The sequence below is a fragment of the Periplaneta americana genome, chromosome 6 (genome assembly GCF_040183065.1).
Source record: "Periplaneta americana isolate PAMFEO1 chromosome 6, P.americana_PAMFEO1_priV1, whole genome shotgun sequence".
Classification (NCBI taxonomy): domain Eukaryota; kingdom Metazoa; phylum Arthropoda; class Insecta; order Blattodea; family Blattidae; genus Periplaneta; species Periplaneta americana.
In genome coordinates, this window is record NC_091122.1 from 136283748 (window position 1) to 136306768 (window position 23021).

The following is a 23021-nucleotide window of genomic DNA, read 5'->3' on the forward strand; positions in this document are numbered from 1 at the left end:
TGTGTAAATTCCGGAATGAAAATAATCCGGTAAAGTTACGAGGGGAAAAGAATGGGGTAAACAAATTTGGAGAGCAATGACGATCACCCATCAGCTGTTTATAAGGAGTGGGATACACGAATGAAGAGTGCAAATACGTTCACTCACCAGTTGTTTATGAGAGTTGAACTGCTACTACCTGGGGTTACCTTTGTTCATCCGTCTAATGGGACAGCACGGGGAGTACAACTGTCGTAACTCGAATTGACAGAAATTTAAGCCATGAAATTTCCTTTAACGTAACGTAACATAACTTAACCTAGTAACCTAGCTAAATAATAGTAAAGCAAGTTTAACCACACCAGGTTTCCGATGAAATCTGTCAGTCCTAAATCTGGGAAAGTGTGGACGGGATTTGTTAATCTAACTTCTGTGCCCCCCCACCGTTTTTATAGCTCCTTTCCCCTACTCCGCAATTTACGTACACTCCCATCTTCCCTCCACTAAGCATTTACGTCACTCATCATCAGTTTGCTCCGCAATTTACACACGGCATTAACGATTTAATCTTATTCCGGAATCTACAAACTCCTATTGTGAGAGTTTAGTAGGACAACCCTTGCACGTTACCTACGTATAGACATTTTGGACTATCGAATGAAGGAAAAAAGAAGACTAAGGAGACATGTGAAACATTTAAAAAATTACATGAATTTGTTTATTGAAAAAGACTAGTCAGAGATGATGGCGATAATAATGGTAATGAAAAACGAATTATTAACAATTTTTTCTCAGTCCTCATTCCCCTGCCATTATTCTACTATTCATTCATTTAAAATGAAAAAAAAATTGGGCAATATTGTAATCCACAATCGACAACAGGCGCAAATTATCCATCCACAAGAGGTGCTAGTGGACTTGGCCGATAAAGTTGAAAGAGGGAGAGAGAGAGAGAGAGAGAGAGAGAGAGAGAGAGAGAGAGAGAGACTCCACCTAGACATTCACTTCTTCAGCTGACACACGAACGAAAATGAGTAATACGTCAGGTCCAGGTTTTGTACACCACGTTACTTCCGCTTACCATGGAATTTTACTTCCTAAAAGCTACCAGTTATGACTCGAAATCGAGAACGAGCAAAGAATTCAATTAAATTTTATTAAAGGTAAATAAAGCTGAGGCCATAATTCGTATGGCAGTCAGTCAGCCAGGCCTCTGGGGCGTGCCCGACAGGAACTCATAAACATCTGAGCATCTGGTCTCGCTTCATTGGTTACGGATTGTTAATTACAATACCCACTTTCATCGCGTCATTTGTGGACATATGCCGCTCTCTCACTGAGGCTTGCCAAGTGTTGAGTGCCCTGCAATACTTCATCCCGTCAGGTGTACATTGGGTACACAAACCCGCTGTTCCCCGCAAGAAGCACCTTATACATCGAGGGTACCGGTATATTATAGATAGTTCTCCTTCCATGTTAAGGGAGACTATGGGTGAAATTTCTATTTTCTACAATTTTTAAAGTATAACTTTAATATTTTGTACATTTCATTCTCTTACTATAAGTATTCTTGCATATAAGTTCCATTATGATCAGATGAATAGTTTTTGAGTTATTAAAATTAAAAAAAAAAAAAAATGCATATTTGCGCTGGTTCGAGTCCTAATGGGGAAGAAATTTTCTCATGAAATTTCGCCCAGTGTATGAGACCGATGTCCACCCAGCATAGTGATGAACTTGGAGAGCTACGATAGGAAGCGAAATCCGGTTATGAAAGCCAGCTGTAACGGATGGGGGGGATCATCGTGCTAACCACACGATACCTCCATTCTGGTTGATAGTCCACCTGTGCTTCGGCATGTGGATGTGAGGCCAGCAGCCGGTCGGTCTGGGTCCTTAAAGGGCTGTAGCGCCACGGATTATTATTATTATTATTATTATTACTATTGCACTATCACCTTTACTTTTTAACTTCGCTCTAGAGTATGCCATTAGGAAAGTCCAGGATAATAGAGAGGGTTTGGAATTGAACGGGTTACATCAGCTGCTTGTCTATGTGGATGACGTGAATATGTTAGGAGAAAATCCACAAACGATTAGGGAAAACACGGGAATTTTACTGGAAGCAAGTAAAGAGATAGGTTTGGAAGTAAATCCCGAAAAGACAAAGTATATGATTATGTCTCGTGACCAGAATATTGTACGAAATGGAAATATAAAAATTGGAAATTTATCTTTTGAAGAGTTGGAGAAGTTCAAATATCTGGGAGCAACAGTAACAAATATAAATGATACTTGGGCGGAAATTAAACACAGAATAAATATGGGAAATGCCTGTTATTATTCGGTTGAGAAACTTTTATCATCCAGTCTGCTGTCGAAAAATCTGAAAGTTAGAATTTATAAAAGAGTTATATTACCGGTTGTTCTGTATGGTTGTGAAACTTGGACTCTCACTTTGAGAGAGGAACATAGGTTAAGGGTGTGTGAGAATAAGGTGCTTAGAAAAATATTTGGGGCTAAGAGGGATGAAGTTACAGGAGAATGGAGAAAGTTACATTACACAGAACTGCAAGCATTATATTCTTCACTTGACATAATTAGGAACATTAAATCCAGACGTTTGAGATGGGCAGGGCATGTAGCACGTATGGGCGAATCCAGAAATGCATATAGAGTATTAGTTGGGAGGCCGGAGGGAAAAATACCTTTAGGGAGGACGAGACGTAAATGGGAAGATAATATTAAAATAGATTTGAGGGAGGTGGGATATAATGATAGAGAATGGATTAATTTTGCTCAGGATAGGGACCAATGGCGGGCTTATGTGAGGGCGGCAATGAACCTCCGGGTTCCTTAAAAGTCAGTAAGTAAGTAAGTATTATTATTATTATTATTATTATTATTATTATTATTATTATTATATTAAAATGAAATAACTCGATTATTATCTTAGACAACATGGTTACACTTTTGTAGTGATATTTCGGACTCCAAACTATGACTGTAAGGTAAAATGTTATAGATATGTAATGTCTTGCAGTTTTACAGAAGCGAACATAAAGTTTGAACGACTATATAAAATCATAAAAATTATGTTTCATAACAACGGGTTAGAGAGAAAAATAATAGAAATATTCATGTCATCTTTTACTACAATAAAGATAGGGCCTACTATCAGGATGCACAACATATTGCAAAATCTCATTTTCTGCAAAAATTGATATAGCATCTTTTGCCTTGGAACCATAGATTGTCCTTTCTTTCAGTCTCAAACTTTACGTCCATCACACCGTCTACAAACTATTAGGTTATTTGTGTGTTTCTTGCATGAAAATCTATGGCACCTATCGCTATTCATGGAGTTGGATGATTTTTTTATATATGAAATATATCCCCCGTTTGTTTGCCGGCGATGTCATCTTCATGACCTGAAGTTGCAGTCGGTATGTGAAAGAAATGCGGTTACATCTGCCACGAGAGATTTTATTTGTGCTCTAAATTGTGAGCTGTTCTTTCATCAAACATTGTGCTAGTCCCTTGAGATAAAGACGTCTTTGTATTTTCGCCTCTGGTTTGGTAGAAGAAAACATCTTGAATTGACATCTGCAATGTTCAGAAATGTGAAAAATAACACTAATAACCAATTCTTTGCGACCTGTGGCACGGTATAGGAGGTGCACATCCTATCTACTGTACGGCTGATGAGAAAGGGCTTGAAGCTATGGTTCCCTGGGGCTTATCAGGCTACTCGTCCGCGAAGTGAGACCTGGTTCTATCTGGGGCTGAGATAGGATGATCCATCTGTCAGCGTCGGATTCACGAATACCGCCGGGCCACCTATCGAACTTGGACAATCATCGCATACATAGCGCGCACAATGGGCCAAAGTGTGCCTAAGTGTAAGGACCCGTCCGGGTGCAATTCTCGTACAGTCAAGCAAGCCTGTCTACGAGTATTTTATCCACTGTATCCTTAGTCATATAATCAATTATAATTTCTGGCTTGTTTGTCTTGGTACCAGTAGCTGCAGTGTCATGAATAGTATACAGTAGGATCTACAATTACTGCCCGGTTTTCCTAGGAATACAAGAGATTACTGTCTTATCTTCCTGAAATCCAAACACTGAAGTTCTCATTTTATAAATTTTTATGATGGAAGTTTTAAAGGGACTTCACGTCTATTTTTTCTCATTCTTGCAATGCAGGAAATTTTATTGTGTAGTAAGGACTCATTTTAATCGGTTTTACAAGTCTTTTCACTATGTCACAGGTGCATTCGAAACAGTGTTACTGTCCTTCAGGTTGTGTCCCGCAACAAATCTCCAAGTTACTGAAGTAAAATGTTTGGCATCACATAGGACTAATGCAAATACAGAAGAACTCCAATTATCCGGACTAATTGGGGATTGGGCCGATCCGAATATGTAGAAATCCGGATAATTGGATATAGCTCAAGAATAATTAAGAAAAACGATATCTGACAAAGTAAAAACCCAATTTTTGTTGACGAAAACTAAGCAAATATAGGTATATATGTCTGTACTGTACTATTAAAATTGTACGTAAAAGTGAATAAAAACTAAAAATTCAGATACAGTATAATATATAAATTTATTTTAATATAGTACATAATTCTGTATAATACCTGTACTCTGTTTTATTCGGAACATCTCGAATAGCGTACGTTGCTTTGAAGAAATCGACGATCCGCGCTTTCACCGTTCTTCTCACGATTTGCTGTATTGTATTAATTTTTGTATTTCCCAAAATCGATCAGGATAATTGGGGTCCGGATAATACTTTAAGCCATATATTTAATGATAAAACACACATTTTATTTAAATATGGCCTGTGTTAAATTTTTTATCAAAAATATATATCATAAGATTTTAACTTTTCAATTTCAAATGTCAATTCAATTTTCATATTTTTATTCAATTTTATTATACATTATTACAGTTTCTTATATAATTTTTAGTTATCACTTGCATTTACAGAAGATATAACATATATTGCTTATTCAGAAATCAATTACATTTTATACTTTTAACTTTTCCAGTCAATAAAAGACGTTTACAAAGTATCATAAATTAAGATAAGCTTTCTATTTTCCCATTTGTCATTTTTTTAATTTTTGAAACATAACTAATCAAGTTATTAATTATAATTGTTTTCGTTTTGCAGTCGTAATTAGTCACTGAAGCTGGAGAAGCATCTCCGAAACATGTCTGACTAACATCTTCAATAAACTTATTGTACTTATTAGTGTTCATACAACTGTAACATATCACCTTTAATGTATTTTTAAGCCATATTTTGCTAGTTTGCTAAGTATGAATTGAATCCATCCACAGCGATCTTTGAAAGTATTCAGCATTTCATTCAGTCTATAGCGGTGAATTAGCTCAAAGTGTCGCAGTTACTAGCAACAAAAGCATCTATTAACGAACGAATTGCAGCTAACTTGTCAGTTTTAATTCTTTCAGATCTTGTCTCAATGTCGTCAAATACCACGTGCTGTAGAAACGATGGAAACTGTAAGTCATGACAGTTCTCAGGACCTACAATTCTGTTCAGTCTGCTGCCCACAGTTCTAATACATTTTCAAGATTTTCATTCTTTATTCCAACCAAGGAAAGAAAACCCAACACAGCCATTATTTCACTTCTTGAAGTTATTTTGCTGTCCCTTTCACGTGAATACTGATGTATTCCCCGCAGTCTCTCTATATGTATATTAGTGTAGTTTACAATGCCATCAATCATTTCAATGTCTATAATTTTTAGAAAGGCACCAACTTCATCAATAATATTCACCGCACACTTCGTTGGACCTGGAAGCACTTTCACAATATGTTTTCGTTCTGCTTTTATTCTTTAGAATACTCAATCTTACGTCACTGAGTAATTCTGTCTCTACCAATAAAAAAAATCAAGTTTTCCATCTCCACACTTCTGACAGTTATCACTGTCCGGTCCCTCTTTTTGTGAATCACTTAAATGGTTTCCTGCTTCAACATTCTCGTGACTATATGTCCATCATTTCCGAAACTCAGTCACAACATAACTACTTCCTCAAAACACTAAAACAATTTTATACAAAGTGAACCGTAATGTCATTAATTTCAGGGGGTTATTCTTTGAGAAATTTCAAACAAACAAGTTTCCTTCGCTTCGGAGATAAAAATTGTTTTATATGAAACATTCCATAGCGTTTTTTGGGAAAGCCGTTGATTTAATTCCCAATATGCTCAGTCAATTTAAAATGCTTCTAGTCGTTTCTCTTCACTTCCCATGTTTCTGTCCCATACAGTGCCATACTCTACACAAGGCACTTCATGGTCTCTTCCTTAGTTCTTTTCCCAGAGGTCCGCAGAAAATGCTCCTTTTTCTATTAGAAGCATCCTTTGCTATTGCTAGACTTACACAAGTAACATAATAAATGAAGTAAATATATTAGATAAAATTGAATATATGTAATTTAAGCAGTAAAACAATAAATTATCGTCAATGATAATTTAAGACCATCAAAGCAAATGTTTATTAAAATGCAGACAACAGGTACGTACAAAATTCTTTCTTACATCACGAAAAACCCGAGTACATCTGGCTTCTCGATAATTCTCATTAATCAGTTTCCCAGGTTGTTAAATAATCATGATTCGATAATTACCAGTAAAGAGAAACTAGTCTGCATGGCTTCCGTTTAGAAAATAATTACAGCAAAATGATCACGAAGGCGTTTTTCGTGGATGTATGTGCCAATTGGGTGTTGAGAAACCCATATCGTCTGGCGCCACTAGTTCTAGAGGCCAATTACATGCCTTATTACGGGTTACTGAGAAACGGTAGAGGTATAACGCCATTACAAAACAAGAGAAAGTGACAGCATATGTGTCTGTCTCTGAAGTCGTGTTGAGATGACGCATTGAACGAAGCGTATAGGGGAACGTTTAGATTAGGATTCTATTAATATGTTTATGATGGTTTGTTTATAGGAAAACATTTTCAACTGTGGACATTTTTATATAAAAATTAAGGTATACATCTTGATTACACAACTTTTAACACTATATCACTTCGGAATATGTATTATATGTCTTTCTCGTGTTAAATTTTACCGTACCTGGTTATCATGTTTCGGCCTGCTATTGGCCTTCTTCAGAACTGGTTGTTGCTGGTCTTGGCGCATTTTATTTTATTTCTTATGGGGGTGTGTTTGTGTAGTGTAATTAGAACAATACGAATTATACATACACACAAAAACACATCCAAATGAAATTCTCAACACACCACTCAATTTCAGAGCACACACACTCTTTGACTCCATATTACACTACTGTACACAAACACACCCCCACAAGAAACAAAACTAAATGCGCCAACACTAGCAACAACCAGTTCTGAAGAAGGCCAATAACAGGCCGAAACATGTTAACCAGGTACGGTAAAATTTAACACGAGAAAGACATAATATATATTCCGAAAAAATTAAGATATGTTACTGAATGTTTTGAGAGCTTAGTTTGCTTAATTAGTGGATATTATTGTCCACGGACAGACAGGACGCAGGTTCAATTTCAAAGATGTGGGATTTTTTCCTCACGAAGCCTGCAGAATACATCAGTGAATCACTCCATCTTCTTCAAACTAAATACTTTTATTTTTCCTCCTATTGCTGTGATCAAGGAAGAGCGAATCAAATTAAGTTTAAGAAGGATCTAGAATCCGTGAACACAATAATTTGTAATATCACCAGCATAGTTAATCTCTTCAAAGATTTAAGGTTCTTGGACAGTTCCTAATTTCATGAGAATTCGACCTCCCTTTGTCACAAAGTGTCCATGACCTCTAAAAGTTCGTAAACCTATACCTAAATGCAACGCATAATCGGAATAAAACGAAGACCGATAAGTCACATGATCCCTCACACAGTGTTGACATACATACATACATACATACATACACACACACATACATACATACATACATACATACATACATACATACATACATACATACATACATACATACATACATACATACATACGTACGTACGTAAGTGTTCTGCCCATGGGCAGGTCTTTCACTGCAAACCTAGCATTCTCCAATCTTTCCTGTTTTCTGCCTTCCTCTTAGTCTTCGCATATGATCCATATATCTTAATGCCGTCTATCATCTGATATCTTCTTCTGCCTGGAATTCTTCACCCGTTCACCATTCCTTCCAGTGCATCCTTCAGTAAGCAGTTTCTTCTCGGCCAGTGACCTAACAAACTCCTTTTTCTCTTCCTGATCAGTTTCAGCATCATTTTTTCTTCATCCACTCTTTCCAACACAACTTCATTTCTTATTCTGTCTGTCCACTTCACACGTTCCATTCTTCTTCATATCCACATTTCAAATGATTCTATTCGTTTTTTTTTTTCATTTCGTCGTAATGTCAAAGTGTTTGCCCCATACAATGCCACACTCCACACAAAGCACTTCACTAGTCGCTTCCTTAGTTCTTTTTCCAGAGGTCCGCAGAAGATGCTCCTTTTTCTATTAAAAGCTTCCTTAGTGTTGCCATGTCGTGGCGATATATTCAAATTCTGATGTAATAGATAAAAGTAAAATACCTTCACTAAATAAACCGAATTACTAAATTATTTATTTTTGTACTGTACCTAGGTGCATATATAATTTTTTTGTGCAATTGCACGGTTCTTAACTTGTTATTCGTCCCTACTCTAAGAGCGGGCTAATATATGTCGCTAATACCACAGTCTAGTACTTATATACAGTCACGAAGCTTGAGTTGTTGAGGATACTAGGAACACTATACTGTGTCGGTACTATTTCGCATTGTCTGTGATGAGGCGATAGTAGCGATCCTAGTGGTTAGCAACTGTCTATGACTGCATATTCCCTACGTATTGAGCTTCGTGACTGTATATACTAGACCAGCGTTTCTCAAACTATGGTCCGCAGACCACCTGTGATCCTCGAGGTCTGCCCTTGTGGTCCTTTAAAAAATACAGAAGAAAACATAAAATTCAAACGAATTGCGTATCATATTATAGCTTAAAATCTCAGAGTTTGGAAATGAACATGGCAATCGAATTTCACTTTTTCTCCCAGTACAGACATTTTATGAAATTTCTTACCCTACCCGTCTATCGACTTCCCACTCTACTCTCAGCAACAAAAGAGGGATTTAAAGCACTATAAACGTGGTGTTTCTCGCCATCTTTTCCCTGCACATCTGACGCCGCGCCTGTAACCCAGCCAGGGACCATCCAAATTCATAACAGAGGACCAAAGTACCGAACCTTAATTCAATTTTAAAATATAAGTATACTGGTTTTAAAATATGCTACGAAAATGAGAAATTTGTTTCCGAAGGGAACTTGAATAAGGTGGTCAGCGGAACTGTTCTGACTTTAAAAGTGGTCCCCACTTCAAAAACATTTGAGAAACGCTGTACTAGACTGTGCTAATACCAAGAAGCGTAGACATTTAGTTCGTCAGAGACTATCCAGACTGCGCCACAGGCCGTGTGGTCCACATTACTCTCGTAATCAATTATAAATACAACACAAATACATATACAGTATAATGGCGGAAGTGATATATAACTGTGCTTACTGAGCATGTGCAGTACGGTATGTTATAACTGGAACTCAGAAAGTTCAGGTGGCTCAGATTTTGTTTCTGGGTCTGTAAATGAAGTGAAACGCTTTGTTGTACTGGCGTTTACTGTGCCAGGATACATTCATAGTTCACTCAAAACTGAGAACATTCTTGTAACTCGGCATATAATCGTTCTTTGCATTTCAGGTAGGACAGTTGTGTATCAAGTCATTTTCTTATTACTTGTCACTGCGACGGCTTTTATTGTCTCACATGCAAACCCAAAGCCAGCAGGAGGTCCCCAGTGTAATCTTCACGTGTAGGATCGTAAAATTCCCCAACTATCACCTCAGGGTAAATTCCGCTAAGAGTATGAGAACCGTCAGCAGATAAGAGTTACATCAGCAGCTAACATTTATTTTATGGCTTATTAATTAATTCTGACATTAATATAGACATAAAAGCTTAGAGTCCGGAAGCTCTTAATATTAAGACGTTATATATGTTTGAACTGTGAGCCATTAGAAACGGGCTCTTCTCTTATGAGCACGACCGTAGAATTCTAATTTGCATACCAATTTTTGCATCTTCCTCATGTTCGGCCAAGATTTCTCTGCTTGTAATCCGAAAGCAATTTTGTTGAACGTCCAATGGGTCTGGATGAAAGTCTCAACAGGTTGGAGAACACAACGGAACGTGTGCCAGCGTTTGTAATTTATCTGTTGGTAATTGGTAGTGAGAGTCATCTGGCGGTAATTACAGGATCATTAAACACGGACATGATTGCTAATAACCAGGCGAAACAGCCCCAATCGACAGGACAGGGAGACATCGACTCTAAATGAGAAATCAATTTAGTTTCGTATCTAGGAAACGACTGTTAACTTCAGCCGGCTGGTATATAATACCATTTGAACCCTGAAAATAGTAAGAAAAGTGAAATGAAATGAAGATGATATTTAACAATTCAAACTCTGCATTTCTAACAATTTTCGTAGGCCGATCGAAGCTTAGTCTGTTAAGACGATGAATTCTTGCAAAGGAGAATAGAGGTCAAACCTAGGTAAGAGTTGTGAGATTAGTGGTGGATGAAAGAAATTTATGTCAAGTTTTCTTTGGATAGATTTCTTTCCCCAAGCACACTCAACTATTATCATAAAATACATATGCCTACTATGGACCATATTTTTTGGCGAAATAAAATGAGCGATTTCGGTGTTAAACCTGCCATTATTTCGGTGGGTATTTCGTGAAATAAGTTGTCAAATCGGTGAAATAAGTTGTCAATTAAATGTATTACGTTATGTTTAATATAAAACTTTTTATTTTTATCACATATCAGCATCACCAAAACATGAACGAAGTATGATTTCTACATTGTTCGCACGAAGATTTGTGCGACAGCCAGTGAGTGTTTTCGTGCACTGTCCACATTAGCTTATATATAGGGAACCATATTGCCTGCAAACAATTCTCTCCAAATTCACTGTGGTCCTCTTAATAGTTTCCCCAAAACCCTTTCGCTTCAAAATGTAGCCCCAGGTACATAACATATTGCAGTAAAGATTGAATAATGTTAGATATAACATCCTCCAATCTTTGCTGCAGACGATCTTTTTTCGGTAGACATAGAGATAGTAAAAGGTAAAGGTATCCCCGTCACACGCCATGAAGACACTTGGGGGGCATGGAGGTAGAACCTCATGCTTTCCATGACCACGGCACTAGAATGAGGTGATGTGGTCGGCACCACGCTCTGACCGCCGGGAAAGACCCGGTACTCAATATTTTATAGGAGGCTGAGTGAACCTCGGGGCCGTTCTGGAAGATTGGCAACGAGAAAAAATCCTGTTACCATCTGGGATCGAACCCCGTAGCCAGCTGCTCTACCAACTGAGCTACCCGGCCGCCGACATAGAGACAGTACGTTTATAAAAGTAAGTGTACACAATATCCATAGAGAAAGTAGAGAAATGATGACGTTGCCATGTCACTAACAAATTGATTTAAATAAAAGCCACAAACACGTATTTTTAACAATATTGAACAATATGTCAGTTATATTACCGGTTGTTCTGTATGGTTGTGAAACTTGGACTCTCACTCTGAGAGAGTAACATAGGTTAAAGGTGTTTGAGAATAAGGTGCTTAGGAAAATATTTGGGGCTAAGCGGGATGAAGTTACAGGAGAATGGAGAAAGTTACACAACGCAGAACTGCACGCATTGTATTCTTCACCTGACATAATTAGGAACATTAAATCCAGACGTTTGAGATGGGCAGGGCATGTAGCACGTATGGGCAAATCCAGAAATGCATATAGAGTGTTAGTTGGGAGACCGGAGGGAAAAAGACCTTTGGGGAGGCCGAGACGTAGATGGGAGGTTAATATTAAAATGGCTTTGAGGGAGGTGGGATATGATGATAGAGACTGGATTAATCTTGCACAGGATAGAGACCGATGGCGGGCTTATGTGAGGGCAGCAATGAACCTTCGGGTTCCTTAAAAGCCATTTGTAAGTAAGTAAGTATTGAACAATATGTCGGTGTATAGTTCGTAGTTTTGCGATAGAGGGAGTATATTCCGTGGTTATTGATGTATTTTGCACAATGATCCAAATTTCTCGTTATTTCGCGAGTTTTTCTGCTTAAATATGGTATTTTAGATATCCAAAAGGTAAAATGTAACAAAGAAGGTAACCGTGGAAAATTTTGCGCGTATCTGTTACCAAACAAATAGGCGTGGTTGTGGGTTTAACGCGAATAAGTCTGTCTTAAATCGACTGATATAGACGAGATCTTTAGTTTGGCATCAAAATTACGGCGCTAGCACATCGGAATCGCGAGATACAGGCTACTGCCAGGAAGTTTTCGCGCATGTTCAAAATGGCCGCCAGTGACCGCAGGTTCCCACTAGTTCATGCTCGTATCGTATATAGTATCCCGATTGAACAAGACCACATTAATTTCAATGGAATTATTAGTCACGATGTTACTGTGTCGGAATGGATCACCCTACAAACGTTACATAGTTTTCGTCCTAGTATCCCATATCTCGATCTAATTTTATGGGGACACTTATGTGAGATTTAAGGGGAGAGGATGGTATTTTTTGGTGGAAAATGAGTAAATTAAAAAAAGATTCTTTAAAATACTCTGTGATATGTGTGGAATGCATAGCATAACATTTTGTGGGTATTTGTGCTCTTATCGGATGTTGAATCCCCATTTTTAAACTTCCTGCGTTACGGATTTTTAAATCACTCGCCCACTTTTATTGTTGTTTCCGGTAAATTAAATTTAAAAAAAATTCTTTAAAATACTCTTTGATATGTGTGGAATGCATTGCATAACATTTTGTGGGTATTTGTGCCCTTATTGGATGTTGAGACGTCATTTTTAAACTTCCAGCGCTATGGATTTTTAAATCACACGCCTGCTTTTATTGGTTTCCAGTAACTTCATTTTTTTGTTACATTGCCAGACAAAAATGGATATAATTTCTGAACTATTAAAGATACATGCATGAAATTTAGAACACACATTCTTTATACTATTAGGAAACTTTTCTCTGTAACAGAATTTTGTTAATTGATTTCATTTTAAAAATACGTCCGTTTGTTTGAAAGAAAGGAAATCAGAAAATCGATATTAAATTTTAATTGTTATTTTACAAACGTAGGGACTAATATCAAAATTCTGTTACAGACAGTTTGTAGAACATGCTTTTGCAAATACATTGCAAAAAACTGTTTGAAATTATCTTTAAAAACGGTTTAGATATATCGGTTTTAGTACAATCCTGCATTGGGTTTTTTTTTTTTTTCAAATTTAGGCCCCCAAATAATTTCTTTTTTCAAAATATTTTTATTTTGTTGAGTTGCCACAGCTATGAGCTCTCTATATACAAAAAAATTAATATTTTACACCAAATAGGAAAAAAGTTTTAAAAAATACCATCCTCTCCCCTTAAAATGTCTACAATTTTCATCCAAAATTTATGAATTTCAAACTACACAAATAGGTCTACAAGTATCATCTGTACAAAATTTGGGTCATTAGGGCTAATAGTTTTGAAATTCTATTTTTAAACGCATTTTATATTGACGTCTTTAAAAAGGCTCCTTGCGTCAAAGTTTTAAAAAATTTTAGTTCATATTGGCTAAAAAGCTTGAAAATAGTTATGGGAATATAAATTAATTAGCTTTTTGAGCTCAGTCTAAATAGAGAGTTACAAAAAATTTTTAAGCGTTTTTTCTTAATTTTTCACCATTACTTCACCGTAGTGTCCCCTTAAAATTGTACGTCAAAATTCAGTCCCTATACATACCTAATAAAGCTTCTTGGTGCTTCACAGCTAGAGTGTGAGACTGTCACGGAAGCTAAAAGAGGGTTTATCCAAGCCTCTTGCTAATTCGACCATCATGACGGACGAAGTCAAGATAGGGTTTCCTCGAGGTTCTCCCCTTTTCTCATCAACATTCTACCGACACTTTACGAAATCTTCCTTCATCATCATCTCCGGTTTGAAAATATGGTATTTTCTTGAATGTTGTCTGGTGCTGGCTCTTGCACCTACCATGTATCGTGACACGATATCCTTGTGCAATATCCAAAGCCCCATGTATGGTGGGTTCCTATTACCACAGCATGGCGTGTCTTCAGGTTGCGGATAGAGGAGACGGTCTCCAGATATGGAGGGTAGCTGTGAATATATTGAATAAGCAGTCATGGACAGCCGATAAGGTGTGGTCCTCCAGTTTGGGGGTTTGGCGAGGTGCTAACAACCCATCACCGTGAAAAACAACTTGTTACGAAACCTCAAAATAAGCCTCGGAATGGGACTGATTCTCTGGCACGACCACAGCAAAGGAATAAGGTTATGAGATTTGGTACCTGTAATGTAACAAGTCTATATAGAACAGGAGGGGTAATATTAGTAGCAAAAAAACTAGTTAGATATAGAATAGATCCATGGGAGTACAGGAGGTTAGGTTAGATGGGAATGGCATGTCACAAATAGGAGATTACTTGTTGTATTATGGAGAAGGAAACAGTAATCACCAATTGGAAACAGTATTCTTTATCAATAAAAGAATAAAATTATCAGTAAAAAAGGTCGAATTTATCAGTAACAGGTTATCGTATTTAGTACTTATGGGCAGATGGTCCGATATCATAGTTATAAACGCTCACGCCCCTGCAGAAGATAAATATGACCATATAAAGGATACTTCTATGAGGAATTAGAACACCCTTTTGATAAGTTACGGTATCTAGATATCTCATTAAAATTTTATTGGGGGATTTCAATGCTAAAGTAGGACGGAAGAATATTTTTAAACCGACCATTGGAAAAGAGAGCCTACATGTAACTAGTAATGACAATGGAATTAGGTTAATCAACTTTGCCACATCAAAAAATTTAATTGTCAAAAGTACAACATTCTCCCATAAGGATATACATAAGTAGGCCTATACTTGGACTTCTCCAGATGGACTGACACGCAACCAAATCGATCACATCTTGAATGATCAATGGAGACATACTAGTATAGTAGATATTCGAACCTTCAGGGGAGCAGACTGTAATTCTGACCATTATCTGGTAAATGGAGAATTAAGAGAAAGACTATCAGTAGTCAGATCAATGTGCACTTTACATCATCATTCCCTTCGAAATAACTATGATCACATTCAAGAACTTACTGGTCTGGATTACCAACTTAAACATGAAAGTCTAGGTTTAGACAAGCCTATTACTATACTAACACCATATCATTGGAGAGAAAATTTTTACAGAACACACAACCATTAGTCTCGGAACAGAGACTACCAGCAACAAATACCTATTTGTGCAAAGTGCTGAAAATTTGTGTACGAACAGTAGTGTTGATGATAACAACAATAACAGAAAACATTACATTTCAGTTCGCCTTCTTTTATTACGTGATTAAAAATATATATAACTCTTATTATAATTCATAAATAGCAGATAGCACACGCTATATATATTTACAAAACATAGTAAAATCAAATAAAAGGCGGTGGTGAAATATATCACAAATTTATAAGTTTATATTTACATTAATGTCGGTTTTATCTGAACTTCGAGATGATATTGGCAAATTAACAAAACAGGAACCTGTCTTCACTCTTTGTTAACTTTACAAATTCAGACACTTGCTCATTTACATACAAAACAGGAACATGTATTCACTGTTAATGTTGCAAATTCAGACACTTCCTCAATAACATACATTGTTATCAACAAAAGTGACCATTTGTTCTGTCATTTTTATTAGGTTGGTGCATAAGTCTGTAGCATTTTTGTTCGTCATCACAACATTGCATTGTTAGGAGATTATCGTTTGTCGTTTGGAGTGTTGTGCTTGTAAATATGCCTTGAATTTTGCGGATCTGAAGGAAGTTTATGCTATTTGTGGGCTAAGGAATAAGGAGTGTCAAATGGAAAAAAAAAAGAACATTTCTGACATATTCTTCTGTTTGAGTTTAATAGAGGAGCAAAGGCAACAGAGGCAGCTTTGTGCCATGTACGAGGAGAATGCCAACAGAGAAAAGACTGTAAGAAAATGGTTCTGTAATTTCAACACACAACACCCCACACAAAAGTTAGTATCCAGCCACAGAAGATAATGTTATCTGGTGGGATAAAGAATGCTTCTTGTACTACGAATTCCTTCCCAGGAATGTAACCATAACTACTGAAATTTATTGTCAACAACAACTCACACACCTTGAGACTGCAATTGAAGAAAAACGATCAGGAAGAATGAATCAAGTGCTGCTGCAATACGATACTCCACTAACATGATAAAAGCAGCTAACCAGGATCTTGGTTGGGAGGTGATCCCCCACATTCTCCCGATCTTGCGCCATCAGATTTTCACCTTTTCCATTCTCTATCCAACAATTTTCAAGGGAATGCCTTTGATAACTATGTTTTACAAATTTGGCTTGACGACTTCTATAACTCCAAACCAGCAGATTTTTTCAGAAGCAGAGTCATAGATAATGTAAGAGAATATTACATTACTCATTACAATTTCTATCTTTTGATTGAGGTTCTGGCTGATATGTACAACTATTATTTATCAGTAGGGAAAGGAAGTTCATGCATTTGCATATTTGTTCTCTATCATTGTGTGAATATGCTGAAAGATTATCTACATGAATAACAAATTTCTGAATACAATGATATTACTTTTATTGTGCATAAAGGTGCATATTTTGCCTTTATTTATAAAAGCATCATATTTTAACATTTATATAGGGAAAGTGCATATTATGTATGTTTATTTCTCTTTTCCTCATTTTTAAAAGTGTGTAACCACTTAAACACGACTAAATTATGTTTATGAATTTTGAACATAACGATGACGCCCTCATAGGGAGCCTCTCAAGTTAACAATTGGTATTCCTTTACTGCAGTCTTTAGCATATTTCGATAGAACAATATCCAGTTTAACATCAGTTCCAGGAAATGTAGGAGATAAAGTGAACGAGAAAACAACAAATATTCTTTCCAAAAACCCTAGTTATTATCAACTTAAAGAAATTTAAGATATTCTCGAAGGAAAAACACCCCAAAAACCAACAAAATTTTATATAAAACAGCTAACAGCTTTTGTGCAAGCCCCTCTTACTTCTTGTGACGTAGAACGAAGTTTTTCGCGCTACAAAGCTATGCTGAGAGACAACAGGCGAAGAATGACAACAGAAAACATACGTCACTGCTTAGATGTGAACTGTAACAGCATAAATGGAGCATTCAGCAATGAGGCAAGCACTTCAAAATTCATAAACTAAACGTAAGTTACCTATACCTATTCTGTTAAAATAATTTCAGACTGATAATGCATATTTTGTAGCATATTTATCTATTTTTATGGCATAATGCATACATATTCTTCACGTTTTAGGGCATGAACTTCCTTTCCCTGATTATCAGGCAGTACATCTTACTTGACAATGTGTCAGCGGAAGAATACATCTGAAGTCTGACTAATGTATTATGTAGCTAGTCGGCGATATATGCAAAGGAAGGAGAAAGGAACTGGCCAACCTACCCCATTATCTCCTGGCTAGTTGCCTCATAAGTGGTGTCTTCTTGGTGTCGCTTGTGAGGTTCAGACCTGTCTTCGGACAGCTGACTAAACAACATTTTAATTTCGGTCTTCTATTCACATTAAATAAAAACTTTTGTCCCACCGAAAAACGCTATGAACTTTTGCAACAACCCAATTTTTTTAACAAAGAAATTGATTAAATGTATCACACCTGTGTGATTTTGTTGCGTCTTTATGGTACCGGTACTGAATTATATGAATGTTCGTCCCTTTATATTACGATTTCTTAGTTTCTTCCAAGTGGGCGCGTGTATGAACCACAAGCGTTGCCTGTCGTGTGAAGCGTTTGCAGCAGATATTACATTTATACAATTTCTCACCTGTGTGGGTACGGACATGAGCAACAAGATGGGCTCGCTGACCAAATCCTTTCCCACATACACTGCACTTTAAAGGTTTTTCTCCTGTATGTATGCGGGAATGTATAATGAGGTACCCTCTCTGCGTGAAACACTTCCCACATGTAACACATTTAAATGGTTTTTCCCCCGTATGAGTGCGAACATGGGGTCCAAGATAGGATTGATCACTAAAGCATTTCCCGCATATATCACACTTATATGGTTTCTCGCCAGTATGAGTACGAACATGAGTGATGAGCTTCGCTCGCTGATTGAATCCTTTGCCACATATTTCACATTTTTGGGGTTTATCACCTGTATGAGTACGGTTATGATTTAAGAGACCTCCACGTTGGCCAAAACCTTTTCCACATATATCACACTTGAATGGCTTGTCTCCAGTATGAGTCCGTACATGATCACCGAGCGGTCCTTGCTGAGAAAAACCTTTACCGCATATTTCACATTTGTACGGTCTCTCTCCAGTGTGAGTGCGAATGTGTGTTACAAGATACTCTCGTCTCTTGAAGCCTTTTCCACAAATATCACATTTGAAAGGTTTTTCAATTAATAAGCTTTGTTGGCCATATTTTAACAAAGCAGCTTGCTTCTTTTGTTCGAGAATATCAAATTCATTCTGCTGTGTAACAAAACCGGCGAATATTCCAATATTCTGAGCACCAGTAGACCTGTCTTCTTGTGGAAATTTCTCCTTACTGTTGAAAGGAAAACAAACAGTTCAATCAAAACAGAACTGGAGATTAATTATAGATATATAACACAGCAATTAGGGAAGAAACTAGAGTTCCAAGTTCAATTGTGAAGCGGAAATGGAAAATATATATCAGAAATACAGAGCCATCATTTCACTGGCGGTCGCCACAAGCACACACCGCTCACCTGCCGACACCCCAGTCTCTGTGCAGTTGGCAGACCAACGCAAATTATACACATTCTTATGCATCAAGATAAATCAGCTCAACAGGCAAGGCTAACTTAATAATATTATTATTGCGAACGTACCTAACATTGTTCACCTTTTCAAAGAAGCTGTTGAAATTGTTTTCCTTGTGCTTCAAAACAGGTATTGTAGCTTTTTAATAAATTTCCATTCACATGTTGAACCTCTGCTTACAAAATTTTAGCTATTTCTTCTCATATGTTCTTTTGTAGTTCATCTATGTTCGTAGATTTTATTTATACAGTCTGTCTTTTTAAAGTGTCCCACAAATAAAAATTACAGGACTTTTCATCTGGAAACCAAGTAGGCCACAATCCTGCAACAGTTATTCTAACACCAAAGATGTCAGCAATCGCACATAATGAAATCCGAGCAGTATAAGTTGTAACCCCACCTTGCTGAAACACACCATGCATTCATTCTTCTTCAGTCAAGTAAGAAAAAAATCTGTTCCAAAATTATGGATATCTACTGGACAGCATTGTGTTGTAACAAAAAATGGACCAAATACCGTATTGGCCTGAATATAACCCGCACTTTTTATCAAATTTTCAACTGCAAAAAATCAAGGTGCGGCTTATATTCGCTACTTACGCTTTTACCATGTGCTGTTTAAAAATTGCAGTATGCTCATTTGCAACAATACAGCTATCGTCTGTAAGCAAAACTGGAGGCATTTCATGACGCAACAATGCGAACTTTTGCCTGGCATTAAAATTGTGTTTAATTATTGTTTTGTAAGCTTGCATATTTCAGCTCACTTACAGTAAGAAATTGGATACAGGTAAGAAACCCTGTTTCATGCCAATATGAATGATCATTTAGAGCAAAAAGCATTATGAAGCCAAGGAATTCGGTGTAGTTATGATGCAAACCTAAAACTTGCAGTTGTGCATTATGCCAAAACCACAATCAACAGAGAGACTGGAAGAAAGTATGGATTGGACGAATCTAATGTGCGATGTTAGGTTCCTTCAGAAAAAAAAAATGGTAAAAAGCAGTTTCACTGAGAAAATCGTTCAGAGGACCGAAATGTGTCAAATATCCAGAACTTGAAGCCGGGATTCTTTCCTACTTGCAAGATAAGAGGAAAGATGGGATGCCTATCTCACAAGAATTAATTCAACTGAAGAAGAAGATAGTGAGAGTGAAAGTGAGAGTGATGGAGTGAATACTGGCAGTGATGACAATAAATAAGACAATAATGGTAATGTGTTAGATGCCAGTGTACAGTACCATATGTTAGAAAGAATGTTTACATGTAAGTACAAGAAAATAAATCTTTCTTCCCTTAATCCTGTGTGGCTGATATTCATGCGTAAACCTTTTTTCTTTTCTTCCCTTGAATATTAAGAGTGCAACTTACATCTAGGGGTGGCTTATTTTCGGGCCAATACGGTACTCTAAATCACACACACAGCACACCACAATCCCACCTTCGGATCATGTAGTGGACTTTGATGTATGTGTCTCGGATTTTGTGTTGACCAGTACCAATTATTTTGACTGTTCACATGGTCATACACGTGAAACCATGCCTTGTCACTGAAAAACATTAATTGCGGGTTTAAAGTGCCAAAACCCATAAACTCAAGAAACCAGGTGCAAAACTATTCTCCTCTTCGAGTCCCTGTTTTCTAAGGCTTATACTTCTGTCAATTTGTAAGGACGAAATGTAAGTAATTTTGTTGTTGTGTGCTGACCCGTAGCTTGCTGGGGTCAATTTAAAGAGAGACTTTCGTGGTGAGTATTCTAGCTGAGCATCAACATCATCAAGCTTTTCTGCTGTTAAAATGTGACATCTTTGATTTTTTTTTTCCCACTACTATTAACTGTTTTGAATTTTTTGACTATTTCATGAACTGTATTCTACATTTGATAGGTTGGTCAACACCAAGAAAATGTTCCCAAAATGCTCTATGATACTGGTGAGGTGATTAGTTTTTTTATAGTGTCTCAACAAATGGAAAATCTTTGTTCTGTGCAATATTTTTGTACCAAGACTCATGCACTCACAACCCAAGAAAACTAAACAACATTACAGCATACTTTTTGATTGTCTTGCCTTGTTTGTTGCTGACCTTGCATACTGTACTTATTGCTACCCATTCATGGGCAGGCGCGCACTCTGCTTGGCCACCAAACTGTGTTACCGAAAGTAAACCTGGGTAAAATGATGGCTCTGTATCATAACATTATGTTAGATAGATCAATCACGATCATTCAGCAATGTTGTGTTACAGTTTCAGTTGCAAAAGTCACAGAAAGAATATGAGGATAATGGTGAATATAGTATTGCAATGTGGAATAACAAAAATATAAAAGAGGTGACATCAAAAAGACAACGACAACAAAAAACATCACATCCTACACTGATACTGAAAAAGAAGCGATTATACACAACCCTACATAAAATATTTTTTCACAAATGTAATAGATAGTATATCAGGCACCCTCAAAATTGGATATGCCACAAGAAGAAATTATTTAATCTAGCTTATAAAAGGACAGAAGTCTGGAATGAGGATTCGTGCAATACACACATAAACTGTATTACCTAGGTAGACAATTTTCCTCATAATGGCTGTAGAAATATAATTAAAAAAATATCTAACATGACCAGGAAAATCTCACATTGTTCTGAGAGTTAACAATTCTTGAAAGTGTTCCAATTGCTTTAGGAATGCAAAAATGTACTAATGTTTCTACCCGACATACTATGGGTTGCCTATCATGTAATGATGAATTAAAATGAAAACTTTCTTCATTCTCGGATACACTCTTTCAACACTAGTATAATATACTGATTAATGTTACTGAACAAGTAATAATTACTTTACTGTGTTAATAGTATATGAATTCTGGTGGTAAATTACCCCGCTGACTAATTTCAGAGAATGACGCATATCACGCTGAAAGTAGTGAGCCAGGTAATTTAACACCGAATTTATACAGTACATTAACATAGTAAAGCAGTTATTACTTGTTCAATAACCTTAACCAGTCAAACGAAAATGAATTTAACAGCAGAAAGGATCCAGGACAGACCTTGACCTTTACGAAGTGTGAATACATGGTCACTGGTTGGCTTTTTACTATGAAGTGGAATTACTGGTGCTCAGAAACAGATTTGCACAACATAATTGAAAGTTGTAGTCAAAGTAACAGAATATGAAAGCTATTTTTACTGGAGTTCAAGCCAAAGCAGTGCTTGGGTATTTGACTGGCCACACACTTTTAGAAGATCAAAAGGATTTTCAATACTTCAGGATTTTGGAATTGTGGAATAGGCTGGGAAATTTTCTAACAGTTTATGTAGGTATGAAAAAGTTGCACCAGTGAACTTCAGTTTATATGTTCCCATAATCTAAAACTCAACATTCATCACAGGTAAAGTTTTGACTCTTATATGCTTTATTATCAGAACTGAATTTCTTTATTTCTCATTCATAATTTTCAGAAGTATAAAAAATTTGATTTAGAGGCTTTGAATAATAAAATATGTGAAACTGAGTTTAAGCACTGTGTACAATCAGTAACATGTACATGGAAGTTTTGGCTTTACACAGGATGGGATAAAAGTCGCTTTCCTCAAACACTTCCTTACATTTAATTACACATTTCTTTACAGATTTTGTTCAAAATGGAGGCCCTGTTTCTCGATGCACAATTCACAAGATTCAGACACTGATTTACAAATGACAGACCATAACTCACGATTTTCATCGATTTTCACGAATGACTGTTCGATCATCTGTCACAACTGATGCAGATCCTGCGGTTTTTGAGCAAAAACATCATTTTTCAGGATACCCCACAGCAAGAAATCACATGGTGTCAGGTGCATGATCTGGGTGACCATTATGTTATGCCACGACGGCCAATCCATTCATGGAATTGCTGGTTTAAGAAGTTCCTCACTCGTGCACTAAAATGAGGTGGTGCTCCATCCTGTTGTCATATCAACTGCATAT

The 23021-nt window shown here is 36.8% G+C and overlaps 1 protein-coding gene across 6 annotated transcripts in view; it reads right to left on the reverse strand.

Moving 5' to 3' along the window:
• The window catches only part of LOC138701769 (zinc finger protein OZF-like), a 320834-nt gene that overhangs the window by 283998 nt on the left and 13815 nt on the right, over window positions 1-23021 (reverse strand). Inside the window, exons 4-5 of one of the 6 annotated variants that reach the window (XR_011332686.1) lie at window positions 19110-19363; window positions 14923-18802 (exon numbers count right to left, since the gene is read on the reverse strand). The exons of 2 other annotated variants lie outside the window; for them this stretch is intronic. Coding sequence is in view for 1 of the 4 variants with exons in the window: in XM_069829013.1 (XP_069685114.1) it covers window positions 17962-18802 (841 nt within the window). In the remaining 3 variants the exon portion in view is untranslated. Of the gene's footprint in view, window positions 1-14922; window positions 18803-19109; window positions 19378-21968; window positions 23014-23021 lie in introns of those variants that run through there. 3 more of the 6 variants (XR_011332687.1, XM_069829013.1, XR_011332685.1) reach the window with 3 other exon arrangements.